The 21,088-nt window shown below is 36.9% G+C and overlaps 2 protein-coding genes across 2 annotated transcripts; both read left to right on the top strand.

The window, feature by feature from the left end:
- Positions 1-4,150: 4,150 nt before the first annotated feature.
- Positions 4,151-10,670, top strand: LOC143340612 (uncharacterized). Its single transcript, XM_076762789.1, has 3 exons — positions 4,151-4,257; positions 6,157-6,253; positions 10,444-10,670. The coding sequence occupies exons 1-3, from the start codon at positions 4,243-4,245 to the stop codon at positions 10,668-10,670; spliced, it is 339 nt and encodes a 112-aa protein (XP_076618904.1). The 5' UTR covers positions 4,151-4,242.
- Positions 10,671-12,656: 1,986 nt separating this feature from the next.
- LOC143340611 (uncharacterized) lies at positions 12,657-19,828 on the top strand. Its single transcript, XM_076762788.1, has 3 exons — positions 12,657-12,674; positions 15,737-15,803; positions 18,183-19,828. Exons 1-3 carry the CDS (start codon positions 12,657-12,659, stop codon positions 19,826-19,828), a joined length of 1,731 nt encoding a protein of 576 aa, XP_076618903.1.
- Positions 19,829-21,088: the final 1,260 nt, after the last annotated feature.

Genomic DNA, 21,088 nt, shown 5'->3' with positions numbered 1-21,088 from the left:
AAGTCGAGGAAATCACCACGGTGCCAACGTCGGAGGAAGTGACGTTTACTACAACAGACAGCAACAAAATTAAAACAAATGCATCTGCTAATTCGACGAGCAATGGAAGCAAGGAAAAGGATGGCTTGATGATAAATATTATCGAACGTCCTAGCAACGTACACGTCAATATCGAAGGACTGGTACCACCGAATCGATCCAACAGGCACCGCACGATGAACAGCAGGAGCAGAGTTCCGCAGAGAAACAGAACGAGAATGCAATTTGTGAAGTCTGTGAGACCTGTCAAACGTCGTCGTAAGATTCGTATTTACAAACGGGATACAAAAAGTAGCGAAGAGTATAGGATCAACGAGAACTCGAAAGGCAAATCTAGAGGCACAAATATTCCTGATAAGAGAAAATCTAATTTTGTTAACGCTTCGAGCGACGGAGATCAGACGAAACGAAAGTCTCAGAGAGTCGTTTACACGATCATGGATAGAATCAGACATTCGAAACCGAAGGAAGAGGCGAGAGGAATTGGGAAGTTTGTGGACGCGCCAAAGATGGAGGAAGATCGCAGAAGAAAGGAGCCCAGGTACAATTATATCAGAAGAAGGAAACCTTCGAATTTGGCATTGACTACGACCGAAACGTCGATCAATTCCACGGATAAAATTGATTGGACAGAGTCAACCACTGAAACGATAGTAACTACAAATGGAATCTTTGACAGTCGGGAACTTCTGAAAGAGAATCAAGAGGTTCAATATTTTTTTAATAACACTGACAACGAGAAACCGAATTTGAACGAATCGAAAAATAATAATAGCTATGCAGTTCACGAAAATATCGATGAGGTTACCACGCAGAAACCATCAGAGATTTCTAAATTCGAGACATTTTTAGACACTGAACCGCCAGGGTACACGGATTTCTCTTCCGAGGAGCTGAAGAGATCGTTTTTCCAGCGCAACAACGATTCTAAAGGTTCCAATTTCAGCAACGAGAAAGAAGACGAGGACTCGAAAGCGTTTCGATCGTATTTCCCCGAGGATAAATCTGCCAACGAGAAAATAGAACCGAAAGAGTCTTCCGAAGACAGCTCGTCGATAGAAAGTGATTCGAAAGAAGAAGACAGGACGTTTTTCTCTTATTCGGATCGACCCTTATCGCCAGCGGAGAACAACGAGGACCCAAAATATTCTGAGCTTGGTCCACGCATAAATAAACCGTCGTTTTTCCATCCACCGTTCGCGTTTTCGAATCGTAGAACGTCTTCGAGCTCCGAAGAAGATTCGAAAGAGGCGGAATCTGCGGAACGAAAGGAGTACGTTTTTCCATGGTACAGAGATAAAGAGAATGAAGAGAAACGTAGTCGATATCGTGACCGAATGGGTGAATACGAGTATCCTTGGGAGAGGAGGGAACGTTTGGCGCGAGAGGAGAGGAGAAAACGAGAGGGAAAGCGTGGAAGGTTCAGCTTCGACGACGAAGACGATGACAAGGATGACACCTTCGCGAGGAAATATCGAAGGAACGTTTATCCGCGAGGAAGGTATCGTTTCTGGTCTCGCAAAGAGGACGAGGACTCGAAGGAATCGGATAACGTGGAAATCAGCAGCGAGCATAAACCGATTATGAAGTATAGCAGCAGATACAATGCTAAGAACGCGACGCTGCCCGTCGACGCGGCATCGACAAACGTGGAGGACATTAGCAGATCCATTTCGAAGTTTCTCGAAGGGGATTCTGAGGAGAAATCATCCAAGGAGAATAGTTCACAGGAAAGGAGGCCTAATTCTCTGAAACGCAGTGGAATTTCTAGGGGAATGATCGTTCCTGAGGACGTCACTTTGCCACCGACGAGAAGAGGCCGAAGCAAAGATACGTCGAGGACTTCGACTGGTAATTCTACGAAAATAATGGCCGACAGAGGCGATTCGTTACAGGATGAGGGGAAAAGAGGACACAGGAATACTTTGGACAATTCTGAGTCTCGATCGACGAAGGAACAACCGAGACAGAGAAGACGCAGGCCGAAGACCGTTGTTTCGATGGTGGAAAGTACACCGAAACCTGCAACTCGAGCGAATCGAAGTCGTAGGAGACAGAAATCGACAACGCCTGGTATTGTTACGCCCACCACTTCGACGAGTACAACTTCAGCGCCGAGAGTCGTCAGGAGAAAGCCTCAAAAGTCGGTCAAGCATTTGAAAATAAGTACGGTTCCAAAAGTGGAGGATAAATTGAACAACTACGACGACAAGGGAATAGAAACCCCGAGTAGGAGAAGCAGATTATTGAACGATTCGAAAATATCGAAAGAAAATGAGACGAGAAAGGGTCGAAATGAATTGAGAAAATCTGAAAATACCACTGATCGAGAGTTGAAAGAGAAAAGCTTCGAAGGAAAGGAGACATCGAACGAGAGTATCACTCGTCAGGGAGGAAATGGAGCGAATCAGAATTCAGAAAGTAAATCTATTAAGCCTGAAGGTGAATCAGATCGCGAAGTTGCAAGGAAGAGTGACGAAGTAAACGACTCGAAGCAAACGTCGTTCGATGAAGGGAATCGCGAAAGATTTGATTTCAAAGACGTCAGGGTAGAAAAATTGAGCCACTTTGTCAAGTCTGATGACGATTATGACGATAAGTATGGAAATATTTTGAAGACAGACACGAGTTTCACGCCACAGGGCGCTGTTCAATTGTCCGAGCAAGGATCGAGGGAAATCGTTTCCACAGTTTCCTGGATATCGGAGAATTATAATTTTTAAGGTACGAAGCTTTTCTTTGTTCTACTTTTATATTTTCAAATTTATAACCAAAATAAAATTAGAAGAATTGAAAATAGAATTGCAGAAGTAATTTGTTATTGGTATTTGTTGTAAATATTTGTTTTTCTCTTCAATTTTAAAAGATACAAAAGATATTTTATAAATGGAATTAAGTTATTATGAAATAATCAATTTCAGAAACGCTTGGAGGACAACTTGTTGGGCAGTACTTGTCATTTACTTTCAAGAAACTCTTAACTTGAAATAAACTAAAATAACTGGAATATTTTTAAGCAACAAAAGAATAACGAAATGAAGAGTCTGAAAATCGAATTGTTATACAAACAAAAAAGCGAAGAGAAGAATGAATATGGCAAAAATTCAAAAGAAATTCATCTAAGAATCAGGACTAAGGCTTTATTATTAGAATATCGTCAATAATTTGTATAATAAATTGTATCGTTAGCGAAGAAAGCTTGTTATTAGTTGTACGATTAAAATATTTTATTCCGTTACGCGTTTCTGTAGATTTCTGTTAAATATATAAAATTAATCGTTTGTTATTGTTAACCTCTTTGTTTTTAACTTGTGTTGCTGTACATAAATCAGAGTATTTGAAATAAAGATAAATGTTACATGAAAGGCAATACGTTGTTTTAGAATTTTGGCAAAAACCTTGAATTTTTTCAGATTGGGTCAACCATGGTCTCTTTTATTAATAGAAAATCTGGTAAATATTTAATGGATACTTTTGAAGATAACGAATTATTATGTCGGGTAAGGATAATGACGCATGCTATTAGAGTGTTGTATAAAGTATTTTACATTTAGAATATAATGATTTTATTTAATTACACGCTTTTACGGATTTTATGGTCTAAATATCGCTATAGCCGATAAATTACGCGAGTAAAATAATTAATTAGTTAACGTCAAAAGTGAACAAATCTGAATGCAATATTTTTTTTTTGTAAACGCTGAAATCGTCGCAAGTCTCACATGTTTTAAGCAATAATTTTCAATTTTGAAATATGATACATACATTTATAGAAATTATCTACTAACATTTTAAACGAAGAATTAAAACAGGATCTCGTTTTCGAAATATACGTAAATTCGTTCGATGCATTAACGTCATACAAATTCCTACATGCTTACTATACCAAACCATAAGAAAAATGAATTTTCTTCGACAGAAGTACGAGGAAAAGTAGAGTTACATTACGCACTCGCGATCAGCTTAGGTTTAAACGATGTGAGAGGTAAGTCAGCGCCCGCCAAGGTTAAGGTAGACGATATCCTCGATTTACATACGCGTTGCATTCTAATAAAATCCTGCATTGGGTATAACATTCGGTACTGAAAGGAATAGTAGCCTTTGATTGGCTAATTCAGAAGCCAAGCCCCGTATATAATTCGATCTTTACTTTAGTGCATTAGTTTCCTTCTTGCAACGCGTCGCGACACCTAAAGGGTCAATATGCTTTCTTCGAAGGTACGTCCACTTTTCGAGAAAAAAGAATTTAGGAAATAATTCTGATTTCGTCATTATGCAGAGTATATAAGGTGTGGTGGGAATCGATGGTGTCCTACATTAATTCAGAAATACGAACGTTTGTACCAAAATGTCAAATAAAAATTCTTTTGCGTGAAGTGCATCGAGGAAGTATTAGTGAACACGAAAGGACAATATAACAGCAATAATTTGATTACTTTACTATTTTATTTAAAATCAGATTTACTGTTTTCTAAAATTGCTTTATGTAAACGTCAATATAAAAAAATTTAAATACTTTTATAAATGTATTTGTAATACATATATCTGTTTATAGAATTACCTGTAGCCATTAAATGCATTTAAACCGATCGTATACTGCTATGGTACAAAATTAATATTGTAATTTCAACAAAAGTAAAGGGAAACAATGTGACAAAGGCATTTCGAATTGCATGTGCTTGAATTAGTGCTATATTAACAGAAAGGACATTGTTTCTCGCATGACAATTAGAAACCATGCGTAAGTGGTTCGCTATCCAAAGTTAAAAGAGAAAATAGTCAATCACGCGTGTGATACAAATCACGTGAGTAACGCTGTAAGAGGTGATTGTGTTCTCCAAGGTCCATATGTGTTACAGTTCTGAGAATATTAGATTTATGTCCATTGAACTGCACGCAAAGAATTGAAGTTCATTGAAAACATAATTGAAACCTTTAATTCTTCGAATTAAATTGTTCTGCAATTCTATTTTCGTAACTATGTGTCTATTGTTTTTGACCACGACAATACCATCGTTTCTGCAAGGTTCTGCGATGACGAAAATCATCGAAATAATATCCTCGTTTGACCAACCGTAACCTTACTCCGCGGATACAATTTGATCTTCGATTCTATACTCAAATTTCACGTCTGTTTCGCGATTTGTCAACGAGAAATGCGGGCTGTCAAAAGTATCAAAGAGTTATCTAAATTTATTCAAGTGCAGTTTCCGTTTTTATTTATTAATTTTCTTTATTTCTCAAAACGTAACTACAGATGGAAATATATTTTTAGAAACATAGTAAAAAGCAAGGTTCAGCAATATGATGGCTGTTTTTAAACCGAACCCTTTATCGTATATATTGAAATGAAAGTACTCGAGTATTGTGACAAGTTGTCTATGCACAAAAATGTCACAGACAAAGTGAAATCGTATAACGTCTGACAGTTAATGCTTAAAATGTATTTGTTTATTGTTTTGCGAAATTTCTAAATTTGTACGCGACAACGGTGATATATTCTCGTTTCTCGTAAACGTAGTTTGAAACGAAGCAAAGACTAGGTTACAAATAATAGTGTACTTTCTATCTACAATTATCATTCGCTATGGTTATCTAACAAGGAAAATGGTTATGTTTTTAACTGGAAGTGTTAACTCTATTTTGAAAGTGTCACAATTTATATCTACATTTTTTAAGCCAAATACTATTGTCAATGTGTATCAATTGTAGATTTAAGATAATAGTATGGTCTACAAACAATCAGTATTGTACAATATCTCAAACTTGAGTTTAGTTGAAAATATGTGTTTATAGAAATTTATCTTTCAATTTAAAATTTCTTTTTATAATTAATATTTTTAACTATTGTGTGTATGACGAATTTAACTCGATTATGTGCAATGCTATAGAATTATATTACGTGCAGTTGAAACTATATATACTATAATAGATGTTACTTAAACAAAATGAAAAAGAATTTTGTAATTGGAAATGTACCGTGAAGTAAACTTAAATGAAAGATAAGAATATATTACTTTATTCTTATGAAGTCTTGACAGAAAGTAGTTTATCTGTAAAATAGTTGAATCCTAAAAAATATTGCCACATTTATTGTCAACAGTTCATTGTTTGCAGACCATTTTGCCGTTAACTGTGGTTGGTTTGCTAAGCTTATCAACAGTCACACCGGACAGCGCAGGAATCGTGGAAATGGTGAATGGATTGGCGTATGGTAAGCCAGTTTCTCCTTACTTTCTGCCAGTAAAGCAAAACTAAGGATAATCTACTACTCCGTATCACTATAGACGAGATATAAAATAAATCTAAGATCCAATGAAAGAGTATTTTACGTTATACAAGGACTCTAGTTACAGCTCATTCATTATTTTCGTTACGTATCCAGTGTCATTGATTTAGAATGGAATAAGATTGCAACGCCTGTTGCGGTAAGAATTGAAACTATGAATTGACCTAGTGATAGACCTCTATATTTATAATGACCTATGCAAGGCGGATCGCAGCCAATCTGCTAATATTATTTAGTTTTTAATTAATAATTGCATTGCCCAGCTAAGAGTGATACGATTATTAATTAAACGCTAAATAATATTACCCAGGTCTCACCACGTGGAGGTTGCTGCGAATGGAGACCCACCCTAACCGAATCCCAACCACCCTCCATTAATAAAAATCTTCTGTGACCAACGATCGTTGATCGAGGAAGCAACAAACGAAAGTGCAACTAATGGAAGATGCACAACCAACGAAGAGAGTTGAAAGAATTTTCAAAAGAATTTGTCTTCAAATAAAAATAACTTGCCTAAAATAATGATTAACCAAACACCTACCTAACTATAAATCTAAATTCGTTTATTATATAAAGAAACAGTTCTAAATTCGCAGCCATTAGCTCGGTGTCACCCACGAAGAATAACTTTTCTATCGTGGGTGACATCGATTACCAGGTCTCACCACGAGGAGGTTGCTGCGAGTGGAGACCCGAAGGGAGATAGATGGAATCAAAGTTCCATCGATCTCCCTTTTACATTCTTACAAGCTAGATTACTAAACTAGAGAGATAGAAGGAAGCAATGTTCCTTCGACCTTCTAATTTAGTTGTGCCAAGTAATTATTTCGTTTAAAAAGGGATGAAGCTAAATTATGGGAGACGCGACGCGACGCGATGCTGAACCGTGCAGCAGATCTTCGGATCGAATCAACACTACCCTTGGTAGATTGATTTCTATTTCTAGAAATCGATCTATCATTGGCAGGCGACTAGATCTTTCGGACAAACTGGACGGCCGATCACATGTTTCGTTCGACGAAACAGTGGTGATCGAAGCAAGAAACGAGAGAACGAGTCGAGAGAAGCTACTTGTTAAATAATTACTTGGCAACATTGGGAGACGCATACAATAGGGACTTAAAATTAACGTCGAAGCTGAAATCTAGACAAGTTGAAGCTAAAATTCGGACGTTAGAAGGAAACAAAGTTCCTTGGATGTTAGTTCTACCAAGCAATTATGTGATTAAAAAGAGGGATGAAGCTAAATCGTGGGATACGCGACGCGACACGACGCGATGCTGAACCGTGCAGCGGATCCGAGGATCGAACCTACTGCCCTTGCTAACTCGATCTCAACAAGAAAACAGAGAACTGCAACTCCGAATCGAGGTCTCCATTTCTCCAACGCAACCCGCCGGGAGCCCGAAGGACCCGACTTAGGCTGTCTGACAAAGAGAGAGTACCTGAGACGGTGTCGACTTCCGCTGGAAGGTATGCGTTTCCGCAGAATACGGAAACTCCACACCTTCCAGCGAAGTGCCGTTTTCCCTCAATCAAGCTTACCAAGGGAAGGCGATTAGATCTTTCGGACCAGATACACGGCCGATCACATGTTTCAATCGATGAAACAGCGGTGACCGAAGCTAGGAACGAGGGAACGAGGGAACGAGAAAACGAGAAGCTACTTATTGAATAATTGCTTGGTAAAACGCGAAAATATGTACAAGAAAGAAATCTTCGACGTTAATTTTAAGATTCGCGACGAAGCTTAAGACTAATCGACTTAGAATAAAAAGTCCCCCGATGGTTGTGGTGTTTTCCATCGATGTCCCTGCAAATAATCTGAAACTAAAATTGATACCCATATTAGTGGCATACGAAAGGAAATTTATTAAACACCATGCAAATTAGACAAAGCGATGGAATAATTTGTCGTACTGATGTATCGAAGAGTGAGAATCTATGAGATTTTCGATGTTAGACCTACCTAAGGAAATGTACAAAATTTACACATGATACAAACAAAGTATTCTACCTATACTTGCGTAACGAGAGATAAATAGAAGGAGAGATAATGTTGAAGTAAAATAGCAAACGATTACAAAAATTATTTGAAGAACCATACCAACGAAGACGAACAGAAACAAAGATTGAACAGAATTGAAAATCCAACGATGAAATCGAAGAGTGAAAAGATCCAAGAATTAAATAAAATATCATAGCGAGATAGAACAAGAATAAAAATCTTATTCTAATTATTGACATCAAAATTCATAAAACAATATGGGAACAAAAATGGTATATGATTCGACACAACCATGCCAATTCAAAAACCAAGACAGTAGTAGAAACAGAGGAAGAAAACATAGTAATCAGATGAAACCGGACAGTCAAACAACATTGAATTATCACCAAACAAATAAAATAAATTGGTCAATTTTGTGATAATAATATAAATAAGTAAAGTGAGCTTACTACTTGTTGAGCATTAGTTACCATTACCAAAGAAGCACCAAAGGTCCAGCTGTAACATAAGAAACGATTCGTAATTTAGCAAAAGCAATGCAAACGACAAAATAGAAGTGGGGAGAGCAATTTTAAATAATTCTTACCAGTGGTCATCACGGTCCGGCACTGGTCAGTAGTGGTCAGTAGTCGGATCTGCACTGGTCAGTAGTGGTCAGTTCTGGTCAGCTCTGGTCAGTCCTGGTCAGTCCTGGTCAGTCCTGGTCACTCCTGGTCTCCAGTGGTCAGCACTCCACGAATGGCCTGACTTCGGCCCGCGAGACCCGAGTCCCCTGGATGCTCCAGGGGTACTGAAGAATTTGTCCAGCGGTAGTCTTCGAGTGGGGAAGTCGAAGAGTGGGGAGACAGTGTCAACGTGAAGAGTTAAGAACCGCTTGGTCTAGAGAACAATACTATTTCGATTGGTCCCACCTCTTGACCATTTCTAGATCTTCACTGGACCGCTGACCTTGATGTCAATCTCACTGTTGACCACCAGTGACCATAAGACATAAGTTAGTCATTGTTGATCATCGACCCATTAAAACCATTACGAAGATTAAAGCCTTCTTACGAGGATTCCCTTACAATTTGATGCATGACCTTTTTAACATTTTGTTCCACTTTGGAAGAGTGTATCTCATGTTATAAGACACTCGTGGTACAGCGATAGCGTTCGTCCCACTAACGATAGGTCTATTCTTTACCTGGTTTATGTGTAATAGGTATACATGGGTTGGAAAATAAAAATGCCTGGGCAGTTGAGACTCAAAATCGTATGCAGGTTGAGACAAATCGGATTTTTCGAAAACAAGAAAGAAATTCATTTCTAAATCTGTTGGTAACGTTGCGAGTGACACGAAAATGGTAATGGGACTCTAGAGCCCCAGAAAAATGGGCCGAAAAAATACATTGGATGTAAGGTCTACTCGTATACCTCATCTGTGGTGAAAGTATTTTTTGAAACTGTTTGATTTAATTCTTATTGCTAATAGCGCTGAGGTCTAATTCCATACTGAATTGATAACGTTGGATTTGACGCCTAAATGGTAAATGGAAAAGACATTGTCTATTACAACCACTAAAAGGTAGTTTTAATTTTAATGCAATACTATTTACAGAAATGCAATTAATTCTAATCATTTTACATGTATGTTTGTTATTATTTTTTATTCAGTAGTATAACTGTAGAGGACGGCACCATCTTACAAAATCATTTCGTTCATAATCCTTTCACTTTCCAGAGTAGAATGTTTAAACTCAAGACTGAAGAAGGAATTCCATTAATTTAGAAAAATTAATAAACTATAGATGGTGAGAAATATTAAACGTCACTGTACTTTTGAATTATGTTCAATGACAGTAAAATGTCTGGTCTTTTAATCTACAGAATTCAATGCTTAAGTAAATGGTAATGCATGATGTTTATAATATTCCGATTACAGCAACGTGTAAAAACGACAGTAGATACGAATCATATACATAGTTAAATAATTTACATTAATTAGTAGTTTTGTTTTGCTGTAATAACGTATTCGAAAGTTTTGATTTTCTTTTAGGTCATGTAGCTATTGAACGATAGACCGGTTTGATAAATCATGTTTCTAACTATTGTTATTTTGTTACAGGTGGGATCCCATACGGAAGCGTAACTGGCATGGTATCCAAGTATCCAGGATTTATGAGACAACAAATCAACACCCTCCAAGCTCGACAATTAGGTGGATTCAATTCTGCTCGACCAGTGGTTGTTAATCCAAATTTCAGAAGCACAGTGCAAGGAATACAACCACAATCTGTGCACATTTACAATGTTCCCCGTATCGTTGGCAATATTGGTCACTTACGATATTAAGTTCGTTTAACTCGAAAATGTTAAAAATAAACCGTTTACATGATCCATTCTTCCAGACTCTTTACAATTTCCTTAAACTTGTTTTAGTTTCAGTAATTCTATTACGCGTCCCTCTTATGCCAAAAGCATGAATATGCAATTCGATAAATTAAACTCACATTCGTAAATGCAATGTATCAATTGCCATTGTTATTTAACGAATACATTTCTGATTTTGGAATACAGGTAGAAATAAAAAAAGCCTTTGCATTTATGATTCTGGCATAATTTCTATTTTTCGTACATCGAAAGTACTGCCTATTGACGATATTTAAATTCGTTTCGATTCATAATTAATTTCAATAAACGAGTTTTAACTGTTGCAATAATAATACTGATAGACAGAGAAACTTATCTTTAAGCATGTCGCACACAAAGTTGAATGTACAAGTATCATAACATTGTAAATAACGTTGGCAGTTTATCCAGCTTCGAAGCAATGTTTGAATGCTAAAAGTGTTCATTTAACTGTGGAAGGAATAATATTTATTGTTTCGGTGTCAGATGAGAGGGCAAAGTAACGACTAGTCTTATATTAATATCGACTCAAACTGGTTTCTTGACAAGGCGTTTAAGTTTATTGCAACACGCGAATAGATACTTTTAAATACGATGAAAAGATAACTAAGTTGAGAGTGTTGCATACAAAATTTGCTGAATGCAACGGACGTGTCCTAACTCGTAAGAAGTCAGTTATAACCTAGAACTAAACTTGGAACAATAACGATTATTTTTAGAAAGATAATTTGCACAATTTTATTCTTTGACATCATTTAAATATCATCGAAGATATTTAGCTTTACAGTTTTGAAATTCTGAACACCGAGTACTGATTTGCCAAGTAATGAAGTTGTAAAGATAGACAGAGTGGTATCATGAATAATGAAGAGACAACAGGTGGATTATAAATGTATGCAAATCGTATAAGGATGAGAAAATTTCTCATAATTATGAATGAAAGAATATTCCCTTTCAATTGGATTTACTCAATCACTGTGTAATAAGTGGAAAGAGGATTGTAAGAACGTTTTGACAAGTAATGATTGGTTTGGATTCAACTGTAACGGATGGTTTTCTGCCATGTGAACCAGGTAATTGTATTTCTAAAGCATGTGACATAAATCTGTTCCGAAATTTCAAAGAACTTGTCGCTGCAAACATTTCCACAGATTTATTATTCTCGAAGTTACGAAGCCCTATAATTTTGTAACAATCATATAATTTCATTTTAAACGCTTTTTGTTCACAAATTTTCTAATAGAATTATTCAAACATTTGGTATGAGTGATTCTTTTCATCTACCATTGATCTTTACAACTCCACCTTGAATTGACCTCTAGAAATTAACTACCCTTTAAAAATTAGAATTATCTTTTTTGTTTCTTTTTTGCTGTGACAAGTATCAAGGATATATGTCCAAATGGTGAATGTTTTGTAATAACATCGAGCAATATTTATACAAGGTTATTTGGACCGCTTTAGTTGCACAAAATTATTTAAAATTAATAATGCGTTCGAAAATGAAGAATAAGTTTCAAATAAACTAAAGATATGAAACCTACATTTTATTATTTCTCAATAATTTCACAAACGACATCAAACGAATTAAAACATACGTAAACATATCACTTTTAATTTCTGAAAGTTGCATAGAACAAGTTTGTAGAAAATGTATTTTATTGTAATACTATACTTGAAGATAAAGAGTGCAAATTGTTTCAAATTTGTTGGTCAGTGTAGTCAGTTATTTCGTGTATCGTGTATTGATTCTTGTTCAAATAAAAGCGTCCAACCGTGGTTTTGACTGAAGTCCCAGCTATTCTTTGATGTATGAAAAATTTGCCAGACTAGTGTTATTTGAATTAGGGCAAAAGCGTTTATGGAGAGAAAGTATAAATGACATCGGGCACGGTGTATGGCTGTTAGTCGTGACGAGTCGTACGCACGATGCATTACCCGCTGCACGTGAGTATATGGACACTAATACGATTCTCGTTGGTAGAAAACAAAAAGAGGAGCCACTATTTCGCAACTACAAAGACGAGATTCATCCTACGTCGATGCACCATGCGTTAACTAACCCACCTTTTGCAACAGAAACCGAGAAAATTCATTATTATTCATTAAGTGTGTTTGCAGAGTTCAGTGATTGATTATATACGCGATACTTTGAGTAAATTACAAAAATATTCAGGTCTTGAACTTTTTCCCCAACGTCATTGGTAAATTAAAATTCAAATTTCTAATTAAATCATATTTGGAAAATTATAAAATATTGCTACAGAATTTAAAAATAGAAGTGACCCTATAGAAGCAATATATTAGTATTTAGATAACGATGTGCATTGATTTGTCAATTGTGAAAGGTAGAAATTTATAGCACATAAAAATTTGTGGTGTTAACAATGATTGATAATTTATTGCTACATGGTGCATCGTATGTTGCAACATGAAGAGATAATCAGTCTACTCGCACTTGTGCCAGTTTTGCAATAATGAATGACGAAGTGTGTTGCATTTTCGTTGGATGCAAGCATAGAACAACACTCCGATAATTTATTCTGTGCCACAGTGTAAACCCTTCGATCAGATAAGGCAAATTTAAATGAATTTATTAGTGTAAAGTGCAACCCTACAGATTTGTCGGTGTCGTTGTTTGTGATTGGTACAATAGAGTTTACGTATTCGCGATAATTTATCACGATTTGTGAATAATGTGCTACACAGATGTTGTACGAGATTTATAGGTGTCAGATAAATTTTAATGAACTGTTCTACAATACGTCTGTTGCGAGCTTTGTATCTATATATTCAAAAGTGCACGTCCTTGCAAGAAGAAAGGATTATACCTTGCATAATCATGCTAATTACGATCCGAGTATAACAATACGAGATCGTACTTTGTGTTCTGAGAATGCATTCCACTTAAAATCTGTGCAATTAGTTGTAAATAATAATAATTATCCGGGAATGAATTTCATTAAATTAAACACGATGCTGAGAATGGTATATTAATTGTTGTACAGGTATTACGTCGCTTTTTATTTGATTAGATTTTATTAATAACACTTAATGATTGTAAGTTATTAATAAAACTTACGATTCATACAAATTTATTCAAGGGATAAGGACGATATTGATTTGTTTTATCGATGTGAAAGCTTGTATACTAATCAGTTCGGTTGGAGGTTTATTCGATAAATGTGAATGTGTTTCACCTTATTTTAGATCACGATAGTGGCCATTCACGAGACTATCGTCGTGTGTAAATAGCCACACGTGCTTTATTACGATCGCGTAATATGTACGCTGCTTGTAGGAATCAACCTCGTGAATGAGTAACCTGTGAATGGAGTATAATCCCTTTTACGCGTTAGCGATAATTTAGCACATTAATTATTTATGTATCTTCGCGGGCATCTTCGTTGAATTTATCGATAAATAATTATTTGATCTAAAACCGCGTTTACATAAAAAAATATGTAACGAAGGAACATATTTGGAAATATTTTAAAGAATTTAGAACAAAATTTTTGATGAATTTTTCTTTTTTGGGTTCCTATCAGATGCATATAAATTTTGTTGTGAATATTATAAACGATAACACGAAACAATAAAAGTTTCTAAAAATTTTATTAGTTTAATTTCTTTTTAGTAAAAGGGCACTGGAAATATAGTGGAAAATATTTTCAGAACATCGAGCTTCAAACTAATTTGCCATTGTATAACTCCATAATTACGATTCGATGAAACGTCCAAACTAATAAGCAGTAATTCATCGAAACTATTTTCTTGAATGGCCTGCACCGAGCAGCACAATAATTGCCGTTCATTTTCCAGCTTTCTTCTATGCGTGCCGTATATTTCATAATATAATTCGAATATTATACAACTACTACCAATTATTTTCTCAAGCATAGGCAATTTCGTTCTCAGAATCCGAAGAATTTCAGGAAGCAATAAGTTCGCTGTGTTCGATTGATTCGTGAAGCGTTCCGACCTCGCGTGAAACAGGTTCCATGAGAAGAAATGAACAATATTGATTGCTTCCCGTTACGGGAGTGTCGTATTCTATAACAAAACACGAATACCAGCAATTCTTGTCTAATAGACGATGTTAACCCTAACATTGACGTATGATCAGTGTCCAAATGATAAAGGAATCGCTGAACGTCTTTACTAATATGAATGAGTCACGCATTCAGATATTCAAACGTTTAAATAACAACGTACAAAATTAGTAAATTGAAATTTAAATCAATCATTGAAAGAAAAATCATCAAAGAAAAAAACATGACGGATTATCGACTCTTGAACCATATACATTGTTCTATTTTAATTTTTTGATGATGTAATCATAGTTGTGGTTCGTTTAAAAATTATCCCTTTCAAACGTAATAGTATTTGCAATATTTTTCATTGTAGATATATACAATATTTACATAATGTTCAATATTTTTCGTTGAATATTTTGATTAAATTGATAATATTAGAGTTTAAAGAAGGTAGGTATACGAATATTCCAAGATTTCTAAATGCACATTCAGTTCTCTGACCAGTGTTTTTGCTTTTCGTCTCAGTAATTGCATCCTCGAAGTTCGAATAATCGATCACGATGTCTCGTACACGTATTTTGTTCGTATCCCGGAAAAGTTAATGTCATAGTTTGAAGAAGACGTGGCAATCGACAAAATCGAAACATCTGTTCAAGTGTCCAACAAGTGTTATTTTTTCTTCCGTCTTGGCGATTGCACCCTCGAAATTTGCACAATAGTATCGCATCGGAAGCAAGTGTGTCATGTATGAAACGGTGCGTTGATCTTCGGATTCGCGCACGTACCGCGGGTTGCGTCACGCAATGACAAATAAAACATCGTATTAGAGAAAATTGCTGGCTACGAGTAACGCGGGGTCTCATTACGTGCCCCGCGTTACGCAGTCCAAAGGGAAGCGTAGAATTTTCACGATACAAAGTGAAAGAATGCAACGATTCCCCGTTTCTGACTCTCGATTTTCTCCTGTTGCAGATAACGGTGCTCTGTACAGGGCTATGGATCCTTCGAGGCGACGCTCACGCGGCTAAAACCGGCGTCAGTAAGCAGATTATTATGTCCTTCTGGGAATCCGTGAATGGTCTGCGTGCTCGGCCTTGAACTACTTTTTTTAAACAATAACTATTACTATTAGAAACACCGACTCGCGCAAGTGACGTTAATTCTACCCTTGTCTCTTCCATTACTCGCGTTATTACAATTGCACGTCAAAGATTAAACAACTCAGCCACAATGAATTACATTTCACGAACACAATTGCAATAATAATAAAATAAGGGAGGTATTCCAGTACGTTTTGCCACGAAAAAACTTTTTTAAAACATTTACTGTTAATTCATTATGGAATTGAAATGATTAAATCTCAAATTGAAATTCATTAAAGGAAATAAATTCAAATAGGATTCGTAAATTTTAGTGTGGCTACGAAAATGAGAACTGAAATAAATTTTGAGTTATACAGGGTGTTCGGCCACCCCTGGGAAAAATTTTAATAGAGGATTCTAGAGGCCAAAATAAGACGAAAATCAAGAATACCAATTTGTTGGTGGAGGCTTCGTTAAAAAGTTATTAAATTCAAAAATTTTAAATCGTTCTAAAAAAATTATTTTCAGTTGCGGGAGTCAATTACAATCATTTTTGGTCAATAGAAATACCCCCGAAATCCTACTCAGTTTCGAGAAAAAAATTCCTTACCGAAAATATAATTTCTGGCCAGAAACGTATGCCCGAATTTTCATGCGAATCTTTAAAACGACATAACTTCTGAACGGATTGGACGATTTTAACGTTTAAAAAAGCAAACTACGCGTATTTTGATGGAGAATATGTATAAATTGCAAAAATATTCGAAAAGTTGGTTCTTGACCCCGCAAAATGAGAAAAACCCCATAAAAATGGTCCAATTTTCAAACAGCCATAACTCTTACAATAGTGAATATATTTCAATGAAACTTTTTTCCGAAGTAGAGCTCATGGGTACCTACAAAAAAGTATTAGACAACTTTTCTGTAGGGCGTCAAACAAAATTACTAAAAATGAAAAAGTAATTTGTAAGGAAAATCGACAGGGGGTAGGTGCCTAAATTTTTCGACGAAAACAAAATTTTTCAAATCGTTCTAAAAAAATTATTTTCAGTTGCGGGGGTCAATTAGAATCATTTTTGGTCAATAGACATACCCCCGAAATCCTACGCATTTTCGAGAAAAAAATTCAGTACGGGCGGAACTTTAAACGTTAATAACTTTTTAACGAAGCCTCGATCAACAAATTGGTATTCTTGATTTTCGTCTTATTTTGGCCTCTAGAATTACCTATGAAAATTTTTTCCAGGGGTGGCCGAGCACCCTGTATAGTCTTCCATATCGAATCAAGGTTTTGGTGTAGTAAATAATTTCACGATTTTCCTATAGTGAAAAATAAAGTAAAAAATATTTCAGCCGCTTGTATCCGGTGAAGACAATCAATTCGAATCGTTTTGTTATTATTCACGCTGCTTCCAAATTATTTCATTGCCCAATACGCGACGATAGGCGACTGAAATCAAATTCAAGATTACCAAACAAATTACCAAACGGGTCGATAATTTTCGACCATCTTCTTATTCGATTGTGCAAACACGTAGCAGGAACGGATAAAAGCCGATCGAAATGTCAGGGGAATAAATTAAAAACAATCGCTGCGCCCGACGCGAAATTATGCTAAATTTTTCGGTCTCGTATCAACCGAATCGGGGCAAAAGGTTTTAAGAGGAGAAAGTACAAGTGACATCTCGCATGATGTATGTTTGTTACGATGTGCACGATGCGTCGAGCGACGCACGCGAGTCCACTAACGCGATCCTCGTTGACAGAGGAAAAAAACAGGTGTTTCGCAACGACGAAGACGATATTCGTCCTACATCGATGCTCCGTGTGGTAACAGGGCTACCACCGACGCGCGAATCGTGGAAATTAATTCTCAATTCGATATAATTACAAATATTTTGTTGGTCCACATTGTGTTGGTCTAGAGAAAGTAAACAAATTTTTTGGTTTCCATACGTGGTGCATTTTAATTAAATTCAAAAACGAGATATGATTAAAAAACAAGTTTCGTTTCTTTCCAGGAGAAAGAAGGCGTGTCCTACCTTGTTCAAAAAGTCACACTCGAAACATAATTTAATAAAATTTCTATTGTATTTGATATCAGAAAATGATTTCTCATTGATTACGTAAATAATTTCCAACGATACGCGCTCGCCAATTAATCTAACGAACGACGAAGCAGCCAAATAATTCATGTTTTGACATAGTCGAACGAAACCTTACACATTTCCTTCTAATCGTGTAAATCCTACATGTTAATTTCGTTGCATATCAAATGTTGATCCGACTACTTCCCAATTCATATCAAACGAATACTTTCTAAATTTGCGTAACAGATCCCGAGGTGCTGACGTCGTTCGCCAAGAACGTCGCGTCCGTCCTGTCGTCGACCTTGCTGAGCGACTTCCAAAATGCGCCTTCGAACCAGTCGTCCACGAATTTGGGCGCCCCGAAAAAAACGCCAGAGACACAATCGAACAAGGAGAACAACGAAACTGCGAGTCCGGCGGTCGAGGAGAAGCCTCCGGTTCGCCTCAGGAGGTTCGTCGGAGGTCCTCAATCCTCGAACGAAGGAAGAAACAGGTTCCAGAACGCTTACGTAACCTCGAACGTTCCTCAATTCTTGAATCGATACAACCAAGAGCCGATCAAACCGTACGAGTTCGCGGTGAATCGCGACCTGCGTGTTCCACAGAACGGGGACAACAAAAACGTGAACGCCGACGCCAGAGACAACTCCATCGACGCTGAGATCAACGCAGCGTCTCTGCGTTATTCCAATCACTACGACCGTAGGGTTCCCGAGTTCAAATACAAACCCGAGCTGGTCGATTCGTTGGCGAACGCGAACCAATACGGGCATTTTGGCTTTCCCCCCTACAATCACTTGCATCAAACGCCTGGAACCGCGCAATCTTTGAACGCGAATGGAATCGACGCCAACGGGGGAGCCAACGAAAATGCCCAGCCGACTCAAATAACGCACAGACCGTACAACCTGAACTACCACGGCCCTTTCCACGGTCATCATCCGCCATTTTACAGACACCCGGATTTTTACCCGAACCACGGACCTGTCGAAGGAAACGGTCAGCCTGCGACTCCAGAAACCGAGCAGGTTGATGGTAACCCGTCCAGGATAACCGAGGATCAGAATCAAGGACAATCGACGATAGGAGGCTACGACTATCCACGTTTCTACTATCGACCGCCTTACCACGGTGGATTTTATGGACCGCCATACTTTTACAATCATCCTTACAACGGCTCCTTCAATCCAGCTCTTCAACAACCCGGAGGCAATAATACGAATGGTCATTTCCCTCACGGTTTCCCTGGTTACGGATTTAATCCATACGGTCCTTACCAGCCATACTACCCGAATTTCCACGGCTACGGGAGACCTGTGCAGCCTCAAAATCCGCCTGAGAACGCAGGAAACGCTGAGCAATTAGAAAATGGTCAAAATGGTCAAAATGGTAATTCCTCGGCCAATCAGCCACCGTACGGATATCCACCGTATGGGCCATTTTATGGGGACGTTCACTTCCCAGGATATCCTGTGGGGCCTATCATTCCACATCGTTTCCATCATGGGTTTCACGATCATTTCGTTCATCGATTCAAACTGGGTCCGTATTTGCCCCCGGAACTTTACGGATATTTCGCGCCAGGTCCTTGGTTCCAACCATTCGGTGGACATAATAACAAAAACAATGGTAACAAACCTGCAATGATGCCCGAGGATGCCGCGAAACCTGCTGAGGCGGAGAAGACGATAAACGCGAGCCCAGGGAATTCGGGGATGGGTATGAACAGCGACGCGGAAGTGATATCCGAGAGCAAATCGGAAGGAATCGAAACCTTGCCTTCGAATGGACATAAGAAGTTTCTTTTTCCATGGTCTTTGGCCAAAGACAAAGATAAACTGACGCGCCAAGAGATTAACGTATTAGCTCAGAATAGAGATTCAGAGGATTAAGATTTAGAAAGAAGAATTGTTTTTTTGTAGGATAAGGTTGGTGATATCGGATTAAATTTAATATACGGAGGTCGATGGATGGTGCAACCAAGGAGGGGGTGGTTTGACTTATTTTAAAAAACAAAGAATGAAGAATTGAAATTTTTTTATCGAAGGTTTCGTTGGACTTCAGTGCAAGTAGAAAAGGTGGATTTTGGACAAACGTACCGAAGCGAAGAGTATGTACTTATCTGGGAAATAAAATTATATAGGATCAACCCTTTCTCGGTTGTACTATCGGTACACCCCGTATAGATTTTTGTTAGTTAATTATTTAAGTGAACAATCACAGTATTTGTATGGAGAAATGAATTTTTCTTCGAACAAATCTTTACGCTAATTTAACTGGAAAAATGGAAAATAAATCATTCGGGGGTATATGTATTCACCAAAAATGATTGTAATTGACCCCTGTAACCGAATATAATTTTTCCAGAATAATTTGAAATTTTTTAATTTAATTTTTTAATAACTTTTTAACGAAGCCTCAATCAACAAATTGGTATTCTTGATTTTCGTCTTATTCTGGCCCCCAGAATCTCGCATTAAAATTTTTCCCAGGGGTGGCCGAACGTCCTGTATATGAAATATTAAATTTCATATTCAAATTAACGTATATATTATATTAAGTATTGTATTTAAATAAACGTATATATTTATTAATTTTCTGCACCTATGATTGTGGAATACTAAATACCTTTCATTCCATGCATTACACCTGCACACTTATACTTTCCTTGCAAATTCATTTTCATCCGTAATATATTTGGCTCATATTTAGTTTGGGGGTGTCATCGACATTTATCAAACTATAATGTGATAAATAGAAATATTCAATAGTGTGTGTACTTGTTACTTTATAGTGTTTCTAATTATACCAATGTTACTTAAAAGGTCTCAAGTATTATTGTTTATTTGACGTACATATGTAAATGTTCTAATGCCAGTCAACATGTTGAAGTTCCCATTTAATTCAGTGAAAAATATTGGTTCTAGAAAATTGTTCTCCTACAATCCTTCCCTGTTATTAGTCCCATTTCTAAACATATTCTTATTTCATTCATCGCTCGATAAATAAAATATGTAGGTCATTTATCCATTGTACATTTTTCAGTCATTTCAGTGAGTAGATACAACTTCTTAAACATTTACGTTTCCTCGCAGAAGACAGCCCAATACAAAAGGATAATTTAGCTATTTGAATCGACTGAAATTGCACCG

The sequence above is a fragment of the Colletes latitarsis genome, chromosome 3 (assembly GCF_051014445.1).
Source record: "Colletes latitarsis isolate SP2378_abdomen chromosome 3, iyColLati1, whole genome shotgun sequence".
NCBI lineage: Eukaryota > Metazoa > Arthropoda > Insecta > Hymenoptera > Colletidae > Colletes > Colletes latitarsis.
Note: the sequence above shows the minus strand (reverse complement) of the source record. Positions and strands in the feature narration are given on the sequence as shown.

Coding starts and splice junctions, on each gene's coding strand:
- LOC143340612 (XM_076762789.1), top strand. Junction 6,254..10,443: donor GGTGAATGGATTGGCGTATG/GTAAGCCAGTTT, acceptor ATTTTGTTACAG/GTGGGATCCCATACGGAAGC.
- LOC143340611 (XM_076762788.1), top strand. Junction 15,804..18,182: donor CGCGGCTAAAACCGGCGTCA/GTAAGCAGATTA, acceptor TTTGCGTAACAG/ATCCCGAGGTGCTGACGTCG.